The sequence below is a fragment of the Anguilla anguilla genome, chromosome 1 (assembly GCF_013347855.1).
Source record: "Anguilla anguilla isolate fAngAng1 chromosome 1, fAngAng1.pri, whole genome shotgun sequence".
Classification (NCBI taxonomy): Eukaryota; Metazoa; Chordata; class Actinopteri; order Anguilliformes; family Anguillidae; genus Anguilla; species Anguilla anguilla.
In genome coordinates, this window is record NC_049201.1 from 48,246,400 (window position 1) to 48,269,194 (window position 22,795).

At 39.0% G+C, this 22,795-nt stretch overlaps 1 protein-coding gene across 1 annotated transcript in view; it reads right to left on the bottom strand.

Moving 5' to 3' along the window:
* Nucleotides 1-22,517, bottom strand: part of LOC118220384 (G patch domain-containing protein 8) — a 148,035-nt gene extending 125,518 nt beyond the window's left edge. Inside the window, exon 1 of the mRNA XM_035404252.1 lies at nt 21,318-22,517. Within this exon, the coding sequence (XP_035260143.1) occupies nt 21,318-21,431 (114 nt within the window). The 5' untranslated portion in view covers nt 21,432-22,517. The remainder of the gene's footprint in view (nt 1-21,317) is intronic.
* Between the last annotated feature and the right edge of the window lie 278 nt (nt 22,518-22,795).

The window sequence follows — 22,795 nt, forward strand, 5'->3', positions numbered from 1 at the left end:
TGACAGTGGAGAAAACCTAGTGTCTGAAATATAATATTAAAAAAGGTAAGAACCAAATACATTTACTTATACAGGCAGTTAATCATTAAGTAAAATTATGTGATAACGTCAAGTAGGGCGTGGCGCGATTGATATGTGTCATTGAAACTGGTAGATACTAGCTAATGCTAATTTAGCTTAACATGCTAGCTAGCTAACAAGCAGTTAACGGTAATCAATTAAGGGGCACATTTCTCTCCGGTAGAACATAAAATGTAGGCTACGGCTAAACTAAGTATTAGTGTGTTTCAATGTAATTTAGATGCCCAAAGTTAAATGGTTTTGCTACCCGGAGATGCAACGTTAGTTAGGAAGCACTGGGGTACGTACTTGTATAGGCAATATTAAATGTAAAAATAATGTAGTGCAACATCAAGTGAGCTACCTATTCCTGTATTTTGAGGTTCTTCTGTCTTAGCTTTGACAACCTGTAGGTGCTTTGCCTTCTCTATTTTAAATAAACAGGGTACTAGATAGGGTGACTGTGTCAATTCAATTTCTCTCTGGGATGTTTCGTAGAGTTCGGGAATTACTTTGCTGCTGAAATGTGTGCGGGAGGGGACACTGTAACAGGGTTCAATTTTTTTAATCACATGACGGAATCCCGAGTCAGTAACCACCGAATAGTCACACCCTCAATAAATGGCAAAACTCCCAGTAGAAGATTGAATTAAATCTTTTAACGTTATATATTTTCTGAAACGTTATCGATTCCGCTTGGCCACAGTGAGTGAAACCAGGCGATCCGAGCGTATTGTTTCTATGTAAATTACGTCAGAAGGATTCAGCCTTGTTGTTTGCTACCTAAAATCCACAGCACAGTTATTGCCGTTATCATGATTGTAGCATGAAGTGTCTATTTTCAACCAACTGCCATATATGAGCGCGTAAAATCAACCAAAAATATAGTTTGCCAAGTTTCGCCGTGGGTCTGGACCAGAGACTGTAAAAAATATGGACAAAGCTACTGTGACGTCACCCATTGACTCTCCGTGGGTCTCCGAAAATACGTTTTGAAGCTCAATGGCGGGCGCGGCCATTTTGGAGTTGGAGCCAAAACCACAGAGTTTAAAAGCCGCTCTGTGATTTTTACAATTTGATTGACAGTCCGGTGCGGAAAAGCCCATCAACCTGAACGAGGCTAGCTGACTGTCTGCCGTTATGTTTTAAAATATATTATCAGATGTTTACGGAGTTTAATTTCCATCCGTGACTGTACTGTCATGTAATCACGTTATATGTATGACATTAAAAATACAATTAGGCTATGTTCAGTTATCTTCAATTCATGTTTCTCAGCAAAACGAATATGCTTAACTAGCATATCAGCTTGCCAGTGAGCTAGGTAGGCTATCCGTGGTTAGCTCACGCATTAGCAATATGAACCACAGGGGAAGAACATTGACTACACTGATGGTCAATCAATCGGAGATGTGTAGGCTACTGGTGATTTGACTAGGCTAATTTTCGTATAACTGTCTGGTAGATCTGCTGTTAACCGAGCAAGTTATCGTCGTAGGTTTTCGCCAGTCAGTTAATGAGCCAGTAACTGCTACTACTAGCTACTCCATCGCCGTTTGTGGTGTTCACTTGCTGGGTGACGCTAGCTGACCGATCGTTCGCAAATCACTTTCTACCGAATAAAAATTAACACTGTCAGCGGTTATTAACAAATCTACCAAGTATTTTAATAACTGATCTGCAGGCGTGTAAATATGACAACGCACTTTGTACAGCAAGTTTTCCACCTGGTGCATGAAGACAAAAATAATGTAGCCTACGTTGAATTTCTAATTATTATTAGGCTATCGTTTTTTTCTTGTAAATCATCAAAACCAATGGAGAAAAGCCAATATACGCAAGGAGCCCCCAGAACCGATTCTGAGAACCACTGTCTTAAATGCCTAGCTTGTCGGTCTCTTAAATGCTAAAAACATATTCCTTTCTAAATGCCAAGATGGTTAATTTCGTTAAATTCTGTGTGTGTGATTTCAGCAAATGAACCTTGAGACTCTTAATTCGCTTCGTGAAACTGAAAAAGTGTTTATCCCAAAATCGGGATTATAGTAGCTTTGTCACATGCTTGAAGCATGGCCCAGGTAGACATTTACGGAATGTACACGACTGGCAAGCCGCCAAACACGTTTGACAGATTGAATGTTTGCCGGTTAAGGTTAGCTAGCTAGTCAAACGGCTTGGTAGCCGAAGTTGCGAACTGTTTTAGCACAGGCTACTGCTGGTTTACCAAATATAGCAGGCTGATTACGCTTTCTGCCGAGTAATTATTTGGTTAAGTAGGCTAAAGGAAATAGTAAAAATGACTCGGCTACCGAAAAACTTAAGAGGAGGATTATTTTATGGTCGTCTAGTGCAGCTGTAAATAGCACACGCCATAATGAAATCACCACGAAATGGGATGCCTGCATTTTCAGACTTAGCACAGGCGGACCGTAGCCGGAGCCGCAATGGCAAGGCCAAGAAGCGCCACCGCCCACCCCAGTGACCATAGACTGTGGCCCCTACTGTAGCATAGTCCTCCGAAGTAATCCGGAAGTGACGCAAGCTGTACCTCATTGGTCCAGAACAAATATTGGCCCTGTGCCCAAATGATGCAATAAATCATAAAATAGACCCATGGACAGTCATAAGACGAATAAAATACACCTATTATGACTATTTGTTCTTGTGAGAAAAAATTAGTGGCTTTGTATTTTTATTGCATTTGTACCGTAGACTTACATGGAAACCGGATATGAAAACACCTATACTGGAGCCATCCGTAGTGGCGCTAGTGAGCAACCAGGAACTACAACACCAGGAAATGAGCTTCAAAAACGAAGTCTGGTTTTGGCCGCTTGGTCTGGACGGTTTCGTGCACTGATAGGCGCCAGGGAAATTCTGATAGGCTCCAGAGATGTGCTGTGGATCTGAATGTACAACGTGTGTGTAGTCTGCAGCGCAATAAGCAAGTTTTGGATATTATAGGAAAATGACAGGCATTTCGTAATACCGCGGTTCACGTGTGTGCATCGAACCCAAGCGGCCAAAACCAGACTTCGTTTTTGAAGCTCATTTCCTGGTGTTGTAGTTCCTGGTTGCTCACTAGCGCCACTACGGATGGCTCCAGTATAGGTGTTTTCATATCCGGTTTCCATGTAAGTGCGATCGAAATACAAAGTCAATAATTTTTTCTCACAAGAACAAATAGTCATAATAGGTGTATTTTATTCGTCTTATGACTGTCCATGGGTCGATTTCATGATTTATTGCGTCATTTGGGCACAGTGCCAATATTTGTTCTGGACCAATGAGGTACAGCTTGCGTCACTTCCGGATTACTGCGGAGGACTGAGCTACAGTAGGGGCTACAATCTGTGGTCACTGGGGTGGGAGGTGGCGTCTCTTGGCCTTGACATTGCGGCTCCGACCACGGTCCACCTGTGCGAAGTCAGAAAATACAGGCATCCCATTTTGTAGTGGTTTCATTATAGCGTGTGCTATTTACAGCTGCACTAGACGACCATAAAATAATCCTCCTCTGAAGTTTTGCGGTAGCCGAGTCATTTTTACTATTTCCTTTAGCCCACTTAACCAAATAATTAGTTGGCAGAAAGCGTAATCAGCTAACGCTTATTTGCTATATGTGGTAGTCCAGTAGCCTATGCTAAAACAGTTCGCAACTTCGGCTACCAAGCCATTTGACTAGCTAGCTAACCCTAACCGGCAAATATTCCATCTGTCAAACGTGTTTGACGGCTTGTCAGTCGTGTACATTCCGTAAATGTCTACCTGGGCTATGCTGCATGAATGTGACAAAGCTAGAAGCTAGCAAGAAAATAATAATAATTAGAAATTCAATGTACATTATTTTTGTCTTCATGCAACAGGTGGAAAACTTGCTCTACACGCCTGTAGATCAGTTATTAAAATACTTGGTAGATTTGTTAATCACCGCTGACAGTGTTAATTTCTATTCGGTAAAAAGTGACTTGCGAACGATCGGTCAGCTAGCGTCACCCAGCAAGTAAACACCACAAACGGCGATGGAGTAGTAGCAGTTAATGGCTCATGTGGCGAAAACCTACGACGATAACTTGCTTGGTTAACAGCAGGTCTACCAGACAGTTATATGAAAATGAGCCTAGTCAAATCACCGGCAGTAGTCTACACATCTCTGATTGACTGACCAGTGCAGTCGATGTTCTTCCCCTGTAGTTTATATTGCTAATGCGTGAGCTAACCACGGATAGCTTACCTAGCTCACTGGCAAGCTGATATGCTAGCTAAACATATTCGTTTTGCCGAGAAACATAAATTGAAGATAACTGAACATAATTGTATTATTAATGTCATACATATAACGTGATTACATGACACAGTACAGTCACGGATGGAAATTAAACTCCGTAAACATTTGATCATATATTTTAAAACATAACGGCAGACAGTCAGCTAGCCTCAAGTTCGTTCAGGTTGATGGGCTTTTCCGCACCGGACTGTCAATCACATTGTAAAAATCACAAGACCGCTTAACTCTATGGTTTTGGCTCCAAATCGAGAACATGGCCGCGCCCGCCATTGAGCTTCAAAACGTGTTTTACAGACCCACGGAGAGGCAATGGGTGACGTCACAGTAGCTTTGTCCATATTTTTTACAGTCTCTGATCGAACCGTAGGGGACGTATCAAACGGTTCGACAACATACCTTGTACCATATATATATATATATATATATATATATATAAAATGTTAAAAGTTTTAGATGAGAGTTTACAAATAAAATATACTGAATATTTAAAACACTAGAATTGATCTAAGTTCTCTACTTAAACTATACAAATCCTTCATCTCTAGGTAGGGAATCGGTTAAAACTGACTTTGATTTTGATATCTGATGAATTACATTATTTTCCTTGTGCCGATGCTAACAGAGTACATTAGGTGGTTATTGTAGGATTATTTCAAATGTGTGTATAGATATGCTAAAATATGGCTAAAATATTATTTTTTTATGTTATATTTTTGTTCTAAGATTGAAGCAAAATAAACAGTCCTTTTATTGTCCCTTTAGAAAATAAAACAAAATGAATATGGCTTAATATTTTTAAAAAATTTCAGGGTATGACTTAATATGACAGTCATAGTGTTGTCCTGTAAGAACAGAAAACAAAATGAATTGTGGCAGTATAATTGATGGATCTCTATTTTTATCTGTCACATTTTTTGTGGGAACAGTTCTGTCTGTTTATCCCTGGAAACTCTTCTCAGGACCATGAGCTCAACAGACATTATTTTCACTTTGAAATGGCTGCCTTTTTATTGAACCAACATAAACAGAATAAAAGGTTGTTTCTTCTGCGTGTCTGTGAGGCCTAAATTATGGATCAACCCCCAAGCATCCTCATGTGTTATTGTTTTTTTCATGGGATAATAAAGAAGTTTTAAAAGTTTTTAGTGAATTTTTTTTCCACTTTCTCACTGTTTTCTATATTTACACATTTTTGGATCATCAGGATATAATGGAGAATATGGTAAATGGAACTTGTTTAAACGATTAATATTGCCAATACATATTAAGCTATATTTTGTTTTTTTAAAGTAACAGTATAATAATCCTTATATACCTAACAAATGCACTCCTCTTCAGATGAAAATGACATTATTGAATGAAATCTAATGGCATTATTGTTGTTCAATAAAGTAAGCAGCAGTCTAACTACTATAAAAACCAAAGCAGTATTCGAGCCACTTCAGTGACCCAAAAATTCCAGACTACTATGTTCAAGATGGAGGCACATATTAACCCATATTTTTTCCTCAGCAGAAAAGAACCATGAATTCACAGTGAAGTGAACCAAAAAAAAAACAAACAAAAAAACCGAACTCTCAGGAACCAGATGAAAACACACAAACAAATGGTCCTTGAGACATTCTTTAAGTCTTCTGAGAGAAGACACAAAGACCTTCCACTCAAAATTAGAAAACCATGAAAGAATTATGAAGGCCCACACATGTAGTCAGATCCCACGTGGAAAAGAAATGGATTGCAATGTATTTCAATTTAAATAGAATGTTTGCCAAGTGCATTGCAATACTTTTGCATTCTTGCACAAACACAAATATACAGCAATGAGTATTCTGCAAAATGTTACAATACAATGTCACCAGCTCTGCTTTTATCTCCTTGAAGACCATCGAGCAGAAAACAGGCCTTATCACACACCTTTGCTGCTACTCACCTTTCAAGCTTGGCTTATGCTATACCTGCCATTTAAATTTATATTTACGCTGATAAGCCACTATGATAAGTTCACGGACAAATACAATTTGGAGTACCCATTAATTTCCAATAAAATTCTTCTGCTGTAAATTTCTATGCCTCAGTCAAGTAAAGGCACATGAAAAGGCAAGATCATAAGCATTTTAACAACAGTAAAAAGGCTAAAGTAATGGAACCTACAAAATACTTGCTTCAGGAATCCATTTTAATTTTAAGCCCTATGTCTTTAATATAATAAGTAATCAATGAAGGAGTACAACATACATTTCATTTTGGGGAATTTGGTAGGGAGTGGATGATTATAGGGTTTAACACTTAGTCCTGCCTTCAGCCGAGAAAAACACAAGGGCAAAACCGTATGTTTTGAGGTTACAAAATAATGAGGACAGGCGGGATTGACAGGGGACACCGAGAAGCAATATAGTGCATCGCAGAAGATGCCGGGAAACATTAAAGAAAACTGAAGTTGGCCCCCAGTAACTCAGTGAATGCAAATGTGTTTATGCACTGAAAGACAGTTTGGAAATGAAATATTCATTAAGGTTTCATTAAACCAAGCTATTTATTAAAAACCGGAGCACCTGCCCATCTACAAGCAGTCTAATTCGATGATGCACTGAAATGCTGAGCAAACTAAAAATGGAGCCTCACTAATTTGAAACATATTTTGGATGATGTTGATTTTTACTTTATTTTTCCTTTTAAACTATTATTTGGTGTTCATTTAATGAAATTCTTTTCGTAGTTCCACTTCAGTTCACATTACCATTTTACTAAAGTAGAGTGGTATGACCGGACGAAAGAGTTTAGAAGTATCCAAAGGTTGCTCATTTTGTGAAATGTGCAGGGTTTTCCCTGCATTGAAATGTCTTTGGCAGGCTTCCGTCTGGAGAAAAAAAAGTAAAACAATTACAAATGGTCCATGCATTTATCAATAATATGCCCTGAATTCAATATTTGTCTCTACTTGAATTACAAGTAAGTTTAGCTGTTATGTTTTTTCCTTGTCTGATCAGTTAAGCCATTACCAAAATGAAAGCAAATGGTGTTTTTATTGAATAAAAACTCTGTGACAGATGCTGATTGAATATCTGCTTTATCAGTTCCAATCTTGGCCATCAGACAGGGCCATGTGATTTCACACTGACATTTATAAACAAACATAAATATTTACTCACACCCATGTAGGGTGTACCATACATTTAGTCTGTCTCCTACAGATACTGCTACTGGGTGAAAATTTCTTCAGCTGTCTTCAGAGTATTGTGGGGTTTTTTTTAATTATTTTATTTGTATGTTTTGTGCATGTGGCCAATCTTGCCCATCCAAATAAACATTTAATAGCACTTAAATGAAAGTGTTTAATGGTGTTTCTATGAAAGGATTTAATGCTGATTTGTATATGACTTCACCAGGTGAAAACCTTTTTCCATGAGTGGAACCAGAAGGCAGCTGCAACCTTGCTGGCCCGACGCTGCTATGCACCATGAAAGCCTCAAATAAACTCTTAATAAAAACTCACCTATCACTTGAAAAGTGACATGAATGACACTAATGACAAGTACAGTAATAAAGCAACCACCAAGTACATATTCAAAATACAAAACAAAGCTAGTGCTTCTTCAAGATTTAAAAACATTTTGTGTATGTAATAAAGTGCACACAGACACTATCAGGTGCGATGCATTGTAACAAATACGCTTGGTGCCGTTGACTGTTGTTGCAACATACAGTAGCTCTAGGCGTAGTTTCACTTTGTGGTTTGGCAATGGGGGAAAGAGGGTCAAACTGGGGGAAAAGATGATTTCCTATATTGCCAAAACAACAACAACAACCACAAACAAAATGTCACAAAGTAACATTTTGCAGGGTAATACGAATGTCATAATCTACAAAGACACTGCAAAGAATGACATTGCTTGTCACAATGCATACCACAGAACATGAAGAAGAGATGCTACCACCACCATCTCTACCGCCCATACACCTATTGTACAAGACAGTGTTCCCCCGAATACATGGCTGCTGCTGTAACAACAGTGGCTTCTCTCAGTAATATTTCCGATACATGAAAGAGTTTTCAGGTAATATTTAGCTCTGTATAAAGTACCACATCAAAACAGCAGTGCAATACCATGCATGCATAAGCCAAATGTAACATGGGTACTGTGTAGTAATAGGATTGGATTAAAAGTATGAATATGTTTTTACAAGGAAGGGAGACTCTGGAACTAAGCAAGCACAGACAAAGGTGAATAGGAAATGAATAGGAAGAATGTTCAGCCTACAAAACAAAATAAAGTGTGCTCAGAATACTCTGCCATACAGAGTAAGATTGTAAACCCTGTTAGACAAGAAAAGGTTTGAACCAGGACAGATTAACTAGCCTAGGCTATCCAGGCATCTCTCATTGCAGCTGTGAGCTAGTTATGTTAGCTCTGAAACCTTAGCAAGAATTTCTAGCATTAGCTTGCCAGTTTTGCCTGGTAAACAAAAGCAAAGTTACTTAAGGGGAGGTACCAAAGGTATATAAAGAAAAAAAAAATTTCCTCCAATCAAAATAAATGTTATATTTTAATGTGAACACTAATGCAAACATGTCTTGGATTTTGACTTAATTTTCTTGGGAACATACAAATTAGCTAATGAATAATTAAAAAGCATACATTTGCACATTTGTTTTTTTTCATAGTGTTCATTTTTCTGTTTCAGAGTGATGAATAACTCCATAGCTGGTAATGTACAGAGGGGTTTTCAAAATGTTGTTTTATCAAAATAATCTTAGAATCGAATGCTTTCCTTGATGGTGGATGATATATTGCATTTCTATTCGAAACATAGATCTGTAACTACGCATTAGCTAAGTGTTGTGTGCCTGCTGGTGATTGCCTTACGATACAAACACCCATCTGTTTGTTTTTTGTTTTTTTGAAGCAGTGATCATGCTTTTACAGATTACCATTTTGAAACGCTCATCTCATTTGCTTCCTCCACAGTCTTCCCTGCTATCAATCAACAACCATGATGTGGTAAAGTGGATTATCGCACCTTGTGTCCAGTAGTCACCGTTAGTTCCAATCAACACATCCCTATGTCAAGGCAAAGGGCAGGGGATTTGCTGATTGGTGGACTATGCATAAGAGGCTTATTGAAATACACCCGTCTGTTTCACTTTTTTCTTGCTGTCTCCTTGCTCTGGGAGGAAACATCCTCCAGTAATGTTCTTCAGATAGATTTGACACATTAAAGTGGTCGATATAGCATGGTCTTGTGCACTTCAAGCAGTTTGTCATCCATTTTAATTATTCTAAAGTGCAAGCTAGCAATTTTATCCCTTTACTGCCAAAGGGCAGTGGCGGCTGGTGAGTTGAAAAAAAAAAAAGATGGAGCAGAAAACTTCCCTTTAAACTGATGATTGGTCTCAACCTGTTTTCATTCATTTTCCTTGAGTAACAAGTGTGCCAGAGATCGTAATAATCCAATGACAGGCAAACAAAATTTATTTCTTTATATCATGCTAGGGAGATTAAATGTAAATTTGGTTAAGAAAAATCTGTTTTAATCAGTAAGTACACTTAAGGTAACAAATAAGCCATGCTATTAACTACCACGTTAGCTTTCAGCACTACTTGCAATAAAGGCCATCGAACAAAACCTGCAGTTCAAGATTGTTTAAATCTGCACATTGCAGATCTTTGCTGTGAATATTCTCCAATGGTGGGTGTAGAGAACGAAGACTACATGTGTCCACAATTTTAAATAATGCTGATAAAATGTGCACAATTTTGCGATGCAAATAAAAATCATTTTATTCTATGCCTAATAGACCAATTAAGGAGAACTTGCTATACCTGATGGTATTTTGTGAATTTATCACTATATCACAGATCAATGAAAATGATTGAAAACAGGTTGAGACCAATAATTGAAGGGGAAGTTTCCTATTTTCCACATACTTGCACCTTCTTGTTGACCAAGTCATATTTATCTGGAACCCACCGGAACTAGCCTGTGGCATACAAATTCTTTGAACACCCTTAGGACCTTAATGGACAAGAGCCTGTCAGCCCCCAACCCCCCAGAATAGATCTTGACCTAAGGATGTGGATATATCAAGGGGTTTGGTGAAACCCAGTGAGTTCTGGCAGGTGAACTTACAGTAAAGCCATCAATTCTGGTTTCCTGTAGGGTGAGTAGATGGACTGTTGAATAAGAGGGTATGTTCAGGGGTCACAAATAGAAAAACGTCATTCTGACATTTCTCATGAGTAGGAAGCATGTGAAGGCTTATGGGTAATATTCAGTCTCTTTGGTTGCTTGTTTGGAGTGCTCTTCCCTATGTAGCAGGGATAGCCAAAACAACAATTAAGGCAGATTGGAAGATTAGTCATGTTACATTAAGGGGTGTGGGTGCCAGACACAGTTCACAGGGGAACAGATAAATAATATTTGTGGAAACAGTTCAGGCTGAGTTTATCCCCAGGAATTTCTCGCAGGACCAGGAGTTGAAATGGCTGCCTTTATTTGAACCGACATGAACAGGAAAAAAATGTTTGTTTCTTCTGCGTGTACGTATCAGGCCTAAATTATGGATCAACCCCCGAGCATCCTCATACGTGTTGTTGGTTTTTACGAGACAATATTTGTTTTAAAAGTTTTCTCTTGCTCTTTTTCCACTTTCCCCCTGTCTTTCATATTTCCACATCTTTGGATCATCATGATATAATGGAGAACATGGTCAAATGGGCAATGCTAATTTTAGAAGTGGGCTTTTACAGTTTTGCTGTTGTTCAGTAATGATGCTCCGTGGGCGTCTCGCATTGATTTTCACCCATTTATCACCTGCCTGCCCCAGTAATAATCCAAGCCAATTTATTATTTACTGCTTGCTTTTTATCAATGTGTAGTTATTAGAAAATGATTACTCATTCACTCAGGCATAAGTACTTTGGTCTGTGGTTATAGTGGGGCCAATAAATATGGCTGATGGTATACATAGTGCAACAATATATCACTCTCAACTACCCTTTCACAGTAAAGGAATCCAATTGTTAGCAGGCATTTTGGAATAATTAAGAAGGATGACAAATGGTGTAAAATATACACGGCTGTGCTATAGATTGCCTTTTAATCTTTCCCCATGTTGATATCGCAGAGCCTTTATCTTATCTCAGACGCCCTCTGAGAAAGTAGACGCCGGTATCATTTAAATACTGTTCGCCAAATGTTTTTGTTTTTGCTGTAGGGGCGACTGTGTCATCTGCTGAGCCTTGCATTGAATTAAACCCTAAAGTCTTGAATCATGAAGACTTCGAATTCACTGAATAATAGCGGTCTGCTTCTGAAAACAGCGACTGAAATGGTATCGCATCCAGGCGCACTGCGTATATTCTTGTAAATAAGAATATAAATATTCCTGTGAATGGGGAAAGCGAAATTGATATAAAATGCCTGAGTACGTTTGAGTCATGCTTTCAAATACCACCTGCAGAGTACTGTGAAATAGGGATGCACTTGTAAAAGCGAGATCATTCTGACCACATAAGTCACCATGAATTTGCATCGCCGTTAACAAACAGTATAATCTATCATTTTTGAGACATGTGTTTGGCGTAATCACATTTATGAGTCGCAAACTGAGTTACTTGACCACCATGCCACACTGTCACTTCATAATGTGCATTTTGATCATTTAAAATTACAATTAATTGCTGAAAATTTTCCAAATATCAGACCTTAAATACTGTGTGAAGGTGTGACTGTCCTTTGAGAATTGGGACATTGACAATTATTTCATAAGCTTTTGCCATAATGTGACAGAAAACAAAGTAAATTTTCTTTTTAATTGAACACGTCAATGATTTATTTAACTGATGTAAAAATTCTCTGTGATGTCCCAGCAGCACTGCTAACATTCGGGTAAATGCAGAGTTTCAGACAGGCAACCTTTGAGGACAGCCAGCAGTCAGGGCCTCTGTATTGAATATTATATCCTAGCGGTTTCTATCTATTAATGTTGTACTGGCAAGTTCCCCAGTCATTCTGGCTGACTTCAGCAAAGTGCTACTATTGATAACCATTAATGTCCACATCCCAAATGAGTAAGTTTCACCTGACGGGTCGGGCCCTTGTGAGCAGCCTGAGTAGGGCCAGCCAGAGGAACACACACATACTGAGCCAACAGAGCAAGGAAGGGGAGAACAGGGAGTGCACCATAACAGCCTTAAGGAATATGGCAGCTGTTCTTCTTTGAAGATGACTGAACTCGCTCTCAAATGCATTTGTTTTAGTCTCTCTTTCCCTCCTTTTCCCACTTCATTTATTCCCCAAATATGGTAGACACACCTTAAGAACAAAAGGTGCTTTGAAATGTAAATGAATGGCATAGTGTTACTCATTAATAATGAATGAGTGAATTAAAGTTGGCAAAGCAATACCAAGTGAGTTTACCCTGGTCATGGAAGCACCCAAAAATAATAAACATATAAAGAATTGAGATTATGGAAGCATTTATAAAAATAAATATCACCCTGTTTTCTTACAGGCACTTCACAGTTTTAAATTTAGAGCCACCTCACCAAGCTTTATCTATTGAAATGAACTGCATTTGTCACAAGATTATTGATTTATTGCTTAGTCGTGGCAAAACACTGAACAAGTTAATGTGAGTGTGAATGTGCCATACTGGGTATAAAAAATAAAATAAAAAAACACAAAAAAACGCTCCCAGGACACCACCTGGAAGCTTGCAAGGCCCGGCAATTCCATTTGAGCAATGCGATTTTCTTTCCCAGAGCTGTTTTCCATAAAGTAAACAGCTCTGTCTACATTTGAGTCTTGATCTCATTTAAGCCAAACCAACAAAAAAAAATGGCTTTTAGAGCAATTGATATTTGGTTTCAGTGTTATTTCAAATTAAAAGTTAAATAGCCCGGATATGACATGATTGCCCGAACAAAGACTACTCTGTGGGGGGCATTTTAATACAGGTTTAGAGTGAGATAAACTCAATAATGTTTCTTTAAGTGTACACTGGGGTTGCTCCCAGGCTTTGTTGCTGTAAATGTTAACTCATGTCATACCAAGAGCAATTTGCCTCTTTCAATTACCTTTTTTTTTACCTGACTGTAATATACTGAGTTTCCCCTACTAATGATATTCAATAAACTGGTGTCAAGGGACCCGCCAGCGACCTTCAGCTAAATGCAACTCAAAATCAAATCCGCTGAACAGCTGGATGAAGACTTTGCCATATATCTACATGACTAACGATTGTGTGCAGGCTTCTAGGAAACAGTAACCATAGCAATGAAATAAGGATCACTAACAAGTACAGAACTAATGAAAATGCAAATAAAGCTCAGGTTCTTTATACAGTATCATCACAGATGTTCTATATACAAACCAGATGGTCAGTTCCTTTTCTCCTTCCTTCTTATCATGCTTCTTTCTTATGGTGCTATGCTAGCGAGGGATATGCTTTCTTTAACCATGACCCACATGAATAATCATAATGAACAAGCTAACCAGAACATTTTGAGACTCAACAATAGCAGGGACAAAGTGTTCAGTCTTAAGAATACAGAGCTGCCGTCTGGTTAGACTGTAAGGTATTTGTGATATTATTGAAGTTTGAGCATGCAGGATTTAACATGAAAAAAGAACAATAGAAAAGAAAAAGTTGCAAAACAAAGTTCAATACAAACATGCACATAAGCATGACATTATAACAAGAGCTGCACATGTTAAAATTTTCATGCACTTAACAGTAAATTTGTAACACTTGTAATGTCTGAATATTCAAGAGCACCCATGCTACACAAAAGTCAGAGAATACATGCAGTGTGCCCCACGTGATTTTTCTTCACTCAAAACACATATTTGAAATTATTGTTTGCCAGTGCAATTTCTAGAAGACTACCACTATAAAGGACAGCACAGCAACCAACAGCAACTCTAATGACAATGCTCCACTGCTTTGATTTATTTTTATAATCTAAAAATTACCCAGCAAATTGCAATATTCCATAATAACAAGGAAATCTACCTGTCTAAATATGGATGATTAATGGACAGAGTGGTGTATAATGCAATATTTATGTGCCATGACATTAATAACTTCCAGCCAAATCCATTGCCACAGTTTATGTCGCCACATGCTGCTTCGAGGTGAAGTCATATTTTCATCTCCCACAGGACAGGAATTTCAAAAGTGGGCTGTGACACAACAAAGCGTTTTTCTCCTTTTTGTGTGAAGAAATCCAACCTGACAACTAATTTACATGTGAAAAAACCTCTGAGTGTGTTTTAAGACAACTTCACTGAAAGGAGCTCAACTTCCCATTTTCAACACGTGTATTGAGAATTGCAGGGAGCATATCGTAATTGTTTCCTTTGAATGTTAGAAATGCTTTGAATATTACAAGTGCTTTTGGTAGGTGAGGTTTTAAAAAAAAACCTGGTTGTACACACAAATGTACACAAGAAAAACGAATCTCTCATTTATTTTCTTAATGTCTTATAAGTGGAGTAGATTATTCACATTACAGTAAGAACCATAGACATGCAGAAAATGCAAAAATGTACATGGTGATCCTTAACCAGTTCGTAGCAATCTTTCTAGAATGTTAAGAAACATGGTAAGATTCCCATGGTGTCAAATAAAAAATGAAATGTAAGTTTTGCAGAGACAGGTAAAATGACTTGTCATCTTCAAAGCAAACAATGTAATCATTTCTGCTACACATGTAACTGCACTTCAAACAGTAAGTCTCTCAGTATTAAGCCAAAAGCAATATCACAAATATCAGTCTGGAATGAATGCACAAATAAACAAATGCCTACAAACAAACTTTAATAAATGACAGTGAAAAGATCAACACTACCGACTATGTATAAGTAACACTCACACCACTCCGTTTCTCAGCAGCTGGAAGTTCCCTGTGCATAGTGCACAGTGACATGGGCCCTCTAGTGGCAGTCTCAGGAATTGCAGTAGTGTCACAAGCAGCAAGTATCGAGCATCAAGCAGCATCCCGTGTGTGATCTTTCTGACGAAACTGCCAGCACCGAGCTGAGGATTGGATTATACTTGCTAACTATCTGTAATTAATATGTACTACCACTGTACAAAAAAAAAAAAAAACTTCCAAAAATGTTTATATGGTTCCTTCACCTCGGTGACTTTTTTGTTGTTTTGACTCTACTCCAGCTCGCTGGATTTGAAATAACAAGAATGAATACAAGGTCAATGTACAGACTGTCAGCCTTAATTTGAGGGTGTTTACATCTGTATCAGGTGAACCATGCAGGAATTGCAGCCCTTTTTACACGTAGTTCCGCCCAATTTAGGGGAACAAAACTAATTGGACAACTGGCTGATCAGTTGTTTCTTGGCCAGCTGTGTGTTGCTGCTTCATTAGTTCATGCACAAGAAAGCTAACAAAAGGTCTAGGCCTGATTCTAGATGTGACATTTGCATTTGAAGTCTGTTGTTGTTGTCTCTCAACATGAAGACCGAAGAAATGTCAATGCCAGTAAAGTAAGCCATCAGGGGGTGGAAAGATCAAAATAAATCTATCAGAGACAAAGCCAAAATGTTGTGTGTGTCATTAACTGTTTGGTACATTGTTAAGAAACAAGAATGCACTGGTGAGCTCAGAAATAGCACACAACTAGGAAAACCACTGTAGTGGATGACTAAAGAATTCTTTCAATTGTGAAGAAAAACCCCTCTTCAACTGTCCAATCGATCAAAAACACTCTCCATGACGCAGGTAGAGATGTGTCAAAGACTACACCAGCATAACCCCAGAGGGTTCACTACGAGATGTAAACCACTAATAAACCTCAAGAACAGAATGGCCCAGGGTTTGTTAAAAAAAAAAAAAAAGTACATTTAAAAAACTGTAGAATTCTAGAACAAACTCTTACGGACAGATGAGTCGTAGTCGACCAATATGGGTTTTTCGATGGCCAATGGTGATACCGATATTTAGAGAGCTGATGGCCGATATAATGATATAATGTTTTTTTTTTTTTTTGCATCTGATAAAATACAACAATTTAATGATAACAACTGATACACAAAATTGCTGAACTAAATTAACATTTGTTTAGCACTCAAAAACAAAAATGGAAAAATATTATAAAATAAAAAACATTTAACTGCGTTTAACAGCAATTATTCGCAGATAGCAGCATTTCCTTGTTTCAGTTCAATAGTCCCTGTTCAATAAATTGTCCTCTCCAGTCTCCACACAAATCACAAATTACAATGAAATATAAATGGTTATCTTATCCAGTAACATGTTGTATTAGATGACATGTTCATTAATTAATGCGATCGAAAAATACAAATCACAGTTAGTATTTGGGTTAAAAAATAAGAAATACTCCTGGTCATATAGTGTATCTGGACACGCCTTGGTCTGGGGCTGTTTTTTGTGGTTTGGGCTAGCTCCCTTAGTTCCAGTGAAGTTAAATCTTAATGCTACAGCAAACAATCACATTCTAGATGATTCTGTGCTTCCCCAACAGTTTGGGGAAGGCCCTTTCCTGTTTCAGCATGACAATGCCCCCAGGAACACAGCGATGTCCATATAGAAATGGTTTGGTCAAGATTTGTGTGGAAGAACTTGACTGGCATGCACAGATCCCTGATCTCAATCCCATCCAACACCTTTGGGATCAATTGGAAATCCAACCGCGAGCCAGTCTTAATCGCCAAATCAGTGCCTGTCCACACTAATGCTCTTCTGGCTGAATGGAAGCAAATCCATGCAGCAATGCTTCACTTCTAGTATAAAGCCTTCCCAGAAGAGTTGAGGTTGTTATGGCAGCAAAGGGTGGATCAACTCCATATTAATGCCCAAAATTTTGGATGAGATGTTGGATATCAGGTGTTCACATACTTTTGGGCATTATTCCATTCACATAACAATCTAATATACATAGTTATCTCTTAGCTAGTAAAAATACATATACAAAATGCTGTAGATTTCAAAACATGACTGGCATTTAAAGAAGAGCTTCGGTCAATATTTGAGTTAAAATGCATTGTACAATTGCTTTATTCTATCAACAACACTACAGTATAATATACATTTAGCCAGTAACTGTTTTAGATTAGATTTACTTTCATTTAAGGTGAGGAAAACGCATTAACATTTAGAAAGGTCAATGGTGACTGAGGAAGTTTAGGCAAATGTTTATAGATAAAGGGTGCATCTACAGGTACCGTCACAGAGTGAGACTGGGAGGCAATGGTATCTATTGTCTATCGTTAGCAGAGTTTATGACCTGTCACTTTTCAAATGCACGTTGGCACCTTGGTGTATCGGAGGTAGCATTAGCTAACCAGGTTATCTGCTTGTGGTTAACCAAGTTACATAATCAGCTAACGTACCCTCAGAGTAACCATTGATAGTACCTAACGTTAGCTGAGAAGGAGAATCTCGTTCAGTAGTTACAATAACAGCTAACAATACTCAGCAAACTAAGACTTGCACAAAGCGTTAAAGTGTAGGTTAACCACCGACATTGTTTGAATAATCAACGCAATAATTACATTGAGCAAAAACTTAAGTTTAGCTAATCAACAAGTCTGCTAATGATAGCCAAATTAGCTTGCTAGCTTAGCTGGTTGAAGACAGCTAGTTTTCCACTGGCTAACGTTTTAAATGCCAACTGGGAATTGCATTTTCTTACAAAATGACTGGAGCTAGTTGAATGAAACATACAATAAACATTGTATATGATATTAAGAATAGCCAAATAAATCCAATACGCAAAGTGGGAGCACTAACACTTTTGCTAATTGGCCACAGGGGAGCAGTCATCCACCGACACTGATGATCTCATAATTCCACATATCAGCCTGTTTAATCGGTGGACTAACATATTGGTTGACAGACATTGGAAATTACAGATGAGTATTAACCTACAAGCCACCAAAGTGATGGAAAGACGAAAGTGTGGAGAAAGAAAGGAACTGCTCATGATCTAAAGCACCCCCCTTTAAGATGGGGGTTGTGTTTTGGCTTGGGCATTTATGGTCGCCACTAGAACTGGTTCATATGGGCTTCATTGATGATGCAGCAGGATGAATTCTGAAGTGTACAGAAACATCTTATCTGCTCCAACCAAAAGCCTCAAAACTCATTGGATGGTGCTAAACCTTGCACGACAATAACCCCAAACATATGGCTAAAGCAACCAATGAGTTTTTCAGGACCAAGAAGTGCAATATTCTTGACTGGCCAATCACCCAACCTGAATCCATTTCAACACACCATGAACTAACTGAAGATAAGACTGAAGGCAAAAATTCCCCGAAACAATCAGGAACTCAAGATGACTGCAGTACCTGCCTAGCAGAGCATGACCAGGGAAGATATCCAGTGTCTGGCGATGTCTATGGGTGGCAGACTTCAGGCAGTCATTGAATACAATGGATTTGCAACCAATTACTAAATATTATGACTTTATTTCAGATTAAGTTCATTTGTCCAATTACTTTTGCTTCTGAAAAATTGGGGGACTATGTCTAAAAATGGTTGTAATTTCTACACAGATCACCCTATATGGTGACACACACACACGTGCACACACACACACACAAACACATAATGTGCACATGATACTGATAGATGAATGGGAAAACAAATGTTTTCCTGTTTCACATTGTTTTCCATCAGTCCCCACAAGCTGCACGAACTGTCTGATGTCACATTTTCATGAGCTTCTTCATTTGTTAGTCTTGACTGTTTTCTTGTTCAGCACTCATTCCTAGCATGTGCGAATGCCACAATGTGACAGGAGGAGGCCCTGATTCTGTTACAGCTTTTCCCCTCGTCTTCTTATCCAACTTGTCATCAGTTCTTGCAAGTGCATTTTCAATGGACAGAGATCATAAATAATGTGTAATGAGAAGGCGCCTGTGAAAAGTGCAAATTTCACACACACTGGTGGAGATGAGGTCATTGTTGCTCTCTGAGCCACGAACTGCGCTTTTCAGTCATCAGCTTCCGTTTAATGTTTATAATCGACTTTAGAGTGCCGCAGCAGAGATGCTTTTGATTGGCTGAATATGAATTTCTCTGGCACGGTCTACAAAAGATTCCAGGGACAAGTTGGAGAAAATGCAACGAGCAATAGGAGATGTGCCACACTCTGCTGTTCAATCCTCCACAGTTGCCTGAGTGCAAAGGAACTGATTTATTTCAGACTGATGAGTGGCACACTTTCAACCAAAACAGCAGCCGAATTCCATTCAGGCCAATTAAGGGGAATAAACTCCTTAAAGGAACACAAGTGTGCGCAAAGTACGCTCAACCAGCCGAGGAATTTGATTAAGGTGTTTAAAATGTCAAGCAGCACTGGCAGTTGTGAAATCATACACAAAATTCATATTGCATTTCATGCTCAGTGAGCACAGAACCTTTCAAATATTGAATTATGCAGCCATTGGTATTACATGAATAAGGCTGGCCTTGCAGTCTGAGGAAGGATGTGCGTGTGTGTGTGCGTGTGTGTACGTGTGTGTGTTCGCGGGTGTGTGCGTGTGTGCGTGTGCTCGTATGTGTGTGAGTGTGTGTGTGTGTGTGTGTGGTGTTCAAACTCTGGTTGTGCACAGTGCATATTGTGAGAAGCTTGCCACCTTGCATGGTTGCTCACAAGTTGCCAACCTCACAGTCTAAAGGAGCAACCACCTCCTGAACCTAGCATCTCCTCCACTGAATGTCCCTCATTCACCAAAACACTGGATAATACCACCACTTTGGCCTTCCAGGGGAAAATAAACAACTTTAACAGGCCATGCCCTGCCAGCTTGCAACCACATTGCTAAACACCCAAAGTAATATGTTACTGCCAATACTTTTTAACAAGGTATGTCTCATTCGTGAAGACCATAACTCATCTCTGGATGTTTGCGGGAGGAGCAAGAAGGAAACTAAGAAATCTGACCAGAAGCTTGCGACAGTAACAATGTTGTGGGCTACCCAAACCTGGCGATGGAGAGCCACAGTGTGGGCTGGTTTTCATTGTGAAAGACGAGACTTAACTGGTCGATTAAAGTAGCTCTTTAAATAGTTAATTCGCGTAACCAGGTTTCTTGGATCTCAACCGGTTGTTGATTTTAAGGGAAAACAAAAACCGGCAGATCCCGCGGCCCTCAAGGACTAGACCCAGGCTCTGCTTACACAATTCACATACATCAGCCTGAAGATCCTTCAGTCTACATTTTCACACATTTGTTGAATATTCACGTTCCAGATATTTTTTTTTAGTAATACCAGCCTGAAAAACGTATAAAAGCCATGCGTTATTTGTTACCACAGCTGTCGATAACGTGCAGTTATTTGACCAAGGCTGCTGAAAAGTTTGGAGCTGAATCTATGGCAGGTTCGGGGCAACTTTATTCTCATGTTATTATTTCGTATGTTATAATTATATTTTGCAGCATTCGCAGTCATGCAAAGCATGAACTGATTAATCAAAACGTCATTATGTCATAGATGTATGAAATGTATTTTGCTCTCAATCTAGGGTAAAAAAAAAACTATTTCGGTTAAAAATAGATATATATTTCGATAACAATTTCTCGTTTTGAGACTAAAATAAGATTATTTTAGGGTTCAGTTACCGTGAAAAGGCACGGTAACTGAACCCTAAAATAATCTGTTTTAATTAACGTTTTCAATAAAGATTAAAAGGTGCAACAACTTAACACGGAGGTAGCCTAATACAATGTTACAAAAATCATTTATTGGCCTCTCGCAATATGACTTGCAGCGGAGTTGGAGACGGCTGTGGTGATTACTGGAAAAATATATATTTTTTAAACTGTGCAACATTTACTTCATTTATTCCTTAGATTTGACAATGCTACAGCAGAACATATTACCTAAAAACCTCTGAACGCGCAACGAGACAAGTAATCGGGTCTCCGGCTGCGTGAGGGAATCGAAAGGGGGTTGAAGCAAAGGTACATTACCGGCGATTCATTCCCGGTGGTCTTGCAGAGAGGACCCCTGAAAACTCCCTTAATGTTTCGGAAATGGCCATTGCTGAGGTGCGTAGAGCTGATGACAAGATAGTAGCACGCCATACGGTCCAGCGAGTCCCATATGTAGAGATTCGACTCGAGCTTGGGTTATTGGCAGCCAAGAACAGATCCCTGGCAGAAACCTCTGTGTATAACTGTGTAGCGCGATGCCTTTTCACCTGGTTTGCGACTCTCCGTTTTCACAACAGACACCCACTGTCGCTGACAGCACAGGACGTAGTGAACCCACTAAAACGAGTCAACGACACAGTCAGTGTGCGCATCAGCACGTGTAATAGTTGCGATAGTTGATTTTTGTGCCGTTGCATTAAAATACAAATCCGTTCGCGCGCCAGGAACCAGGGAAAACCACTGTTTTATGCGCTCAAGCAATTAATCCCTTCTGACTGCTGTGGCAATGTTCAGTACTTCGTCACAATTTCACATAGATAGCGCACCGTCAGTATAGATTTGCGTGGTATGCTTTAAAATAATGAGTATGACAATCATTCTGAGAGTCAATTCCTCTGCATTTAAATCCAACAGGATAATATATTTTTTGCCTTGACTAAAAGCAGATGCCTCGGCCGAGAGAAAAAAAAATCATCAAACGTCCATTTTGGTGTGCGGTAATTCCCTTACAAATGATTATCCAGAAGTTCGCACTTTTCAGTTTATTTAGAACGGGCGGTTTCGGAGGGAACCGCGGAGGTATCCACTTTTGAAATGGATATGTTTCAGTTTACGTGTCTCGTCGTATAAGCAGCTTCGTTTCCACGCGCGTATAGGCTACTTACTGACCGACTTTAGAGCGTCTATACTGTCCACTTGTGTGTTTGCCTCGTGCAGTTTCCTCGGAGCCTGGTCTGTGTCACTACCCGCCTTCTCGCAGCACAACCTCATGCCCACTGCTTCAGCCTCAGTCCCAGCGTACAAAACGAGATCAATCCAACCTCCAACGAAGTGTCTGGATGATTAGGAAGCATAACTAACAATCTGCCCATCCATTCTCCTGGAGTTACATAGGACAGGATTTTACATGTAAAGAGAACAGTCAAGAATGACAGAAATCTGCATTTGGATTGAATCCGTTCAGGCTTTCAAAATAGGACTGTCGTGTGGAGCTTTCTGCAGGCAGCAGCCGTATTGACAAAGGAAGTGTAACCTCGCTAGTGATGAAGACAAACTTGCTTTATATTGACAGCTAATGTTCGAAACACAACGCCCATTTCATTGGAAATTATGTCGTATTTTATAAACTTTCACCTCCCTCCTGTCAACTCATGTCTTAACTGTAGTGTTTCTAAATATAAGGCACTATAGATGTTGCTTCATTTTACATTTACCATACTCGTTTTCAGTAATTTCAGTGCTCTCTGTGTTACAGGGATATTGCTTTGTCAGATCTGGGAGAAACATGTATTTAT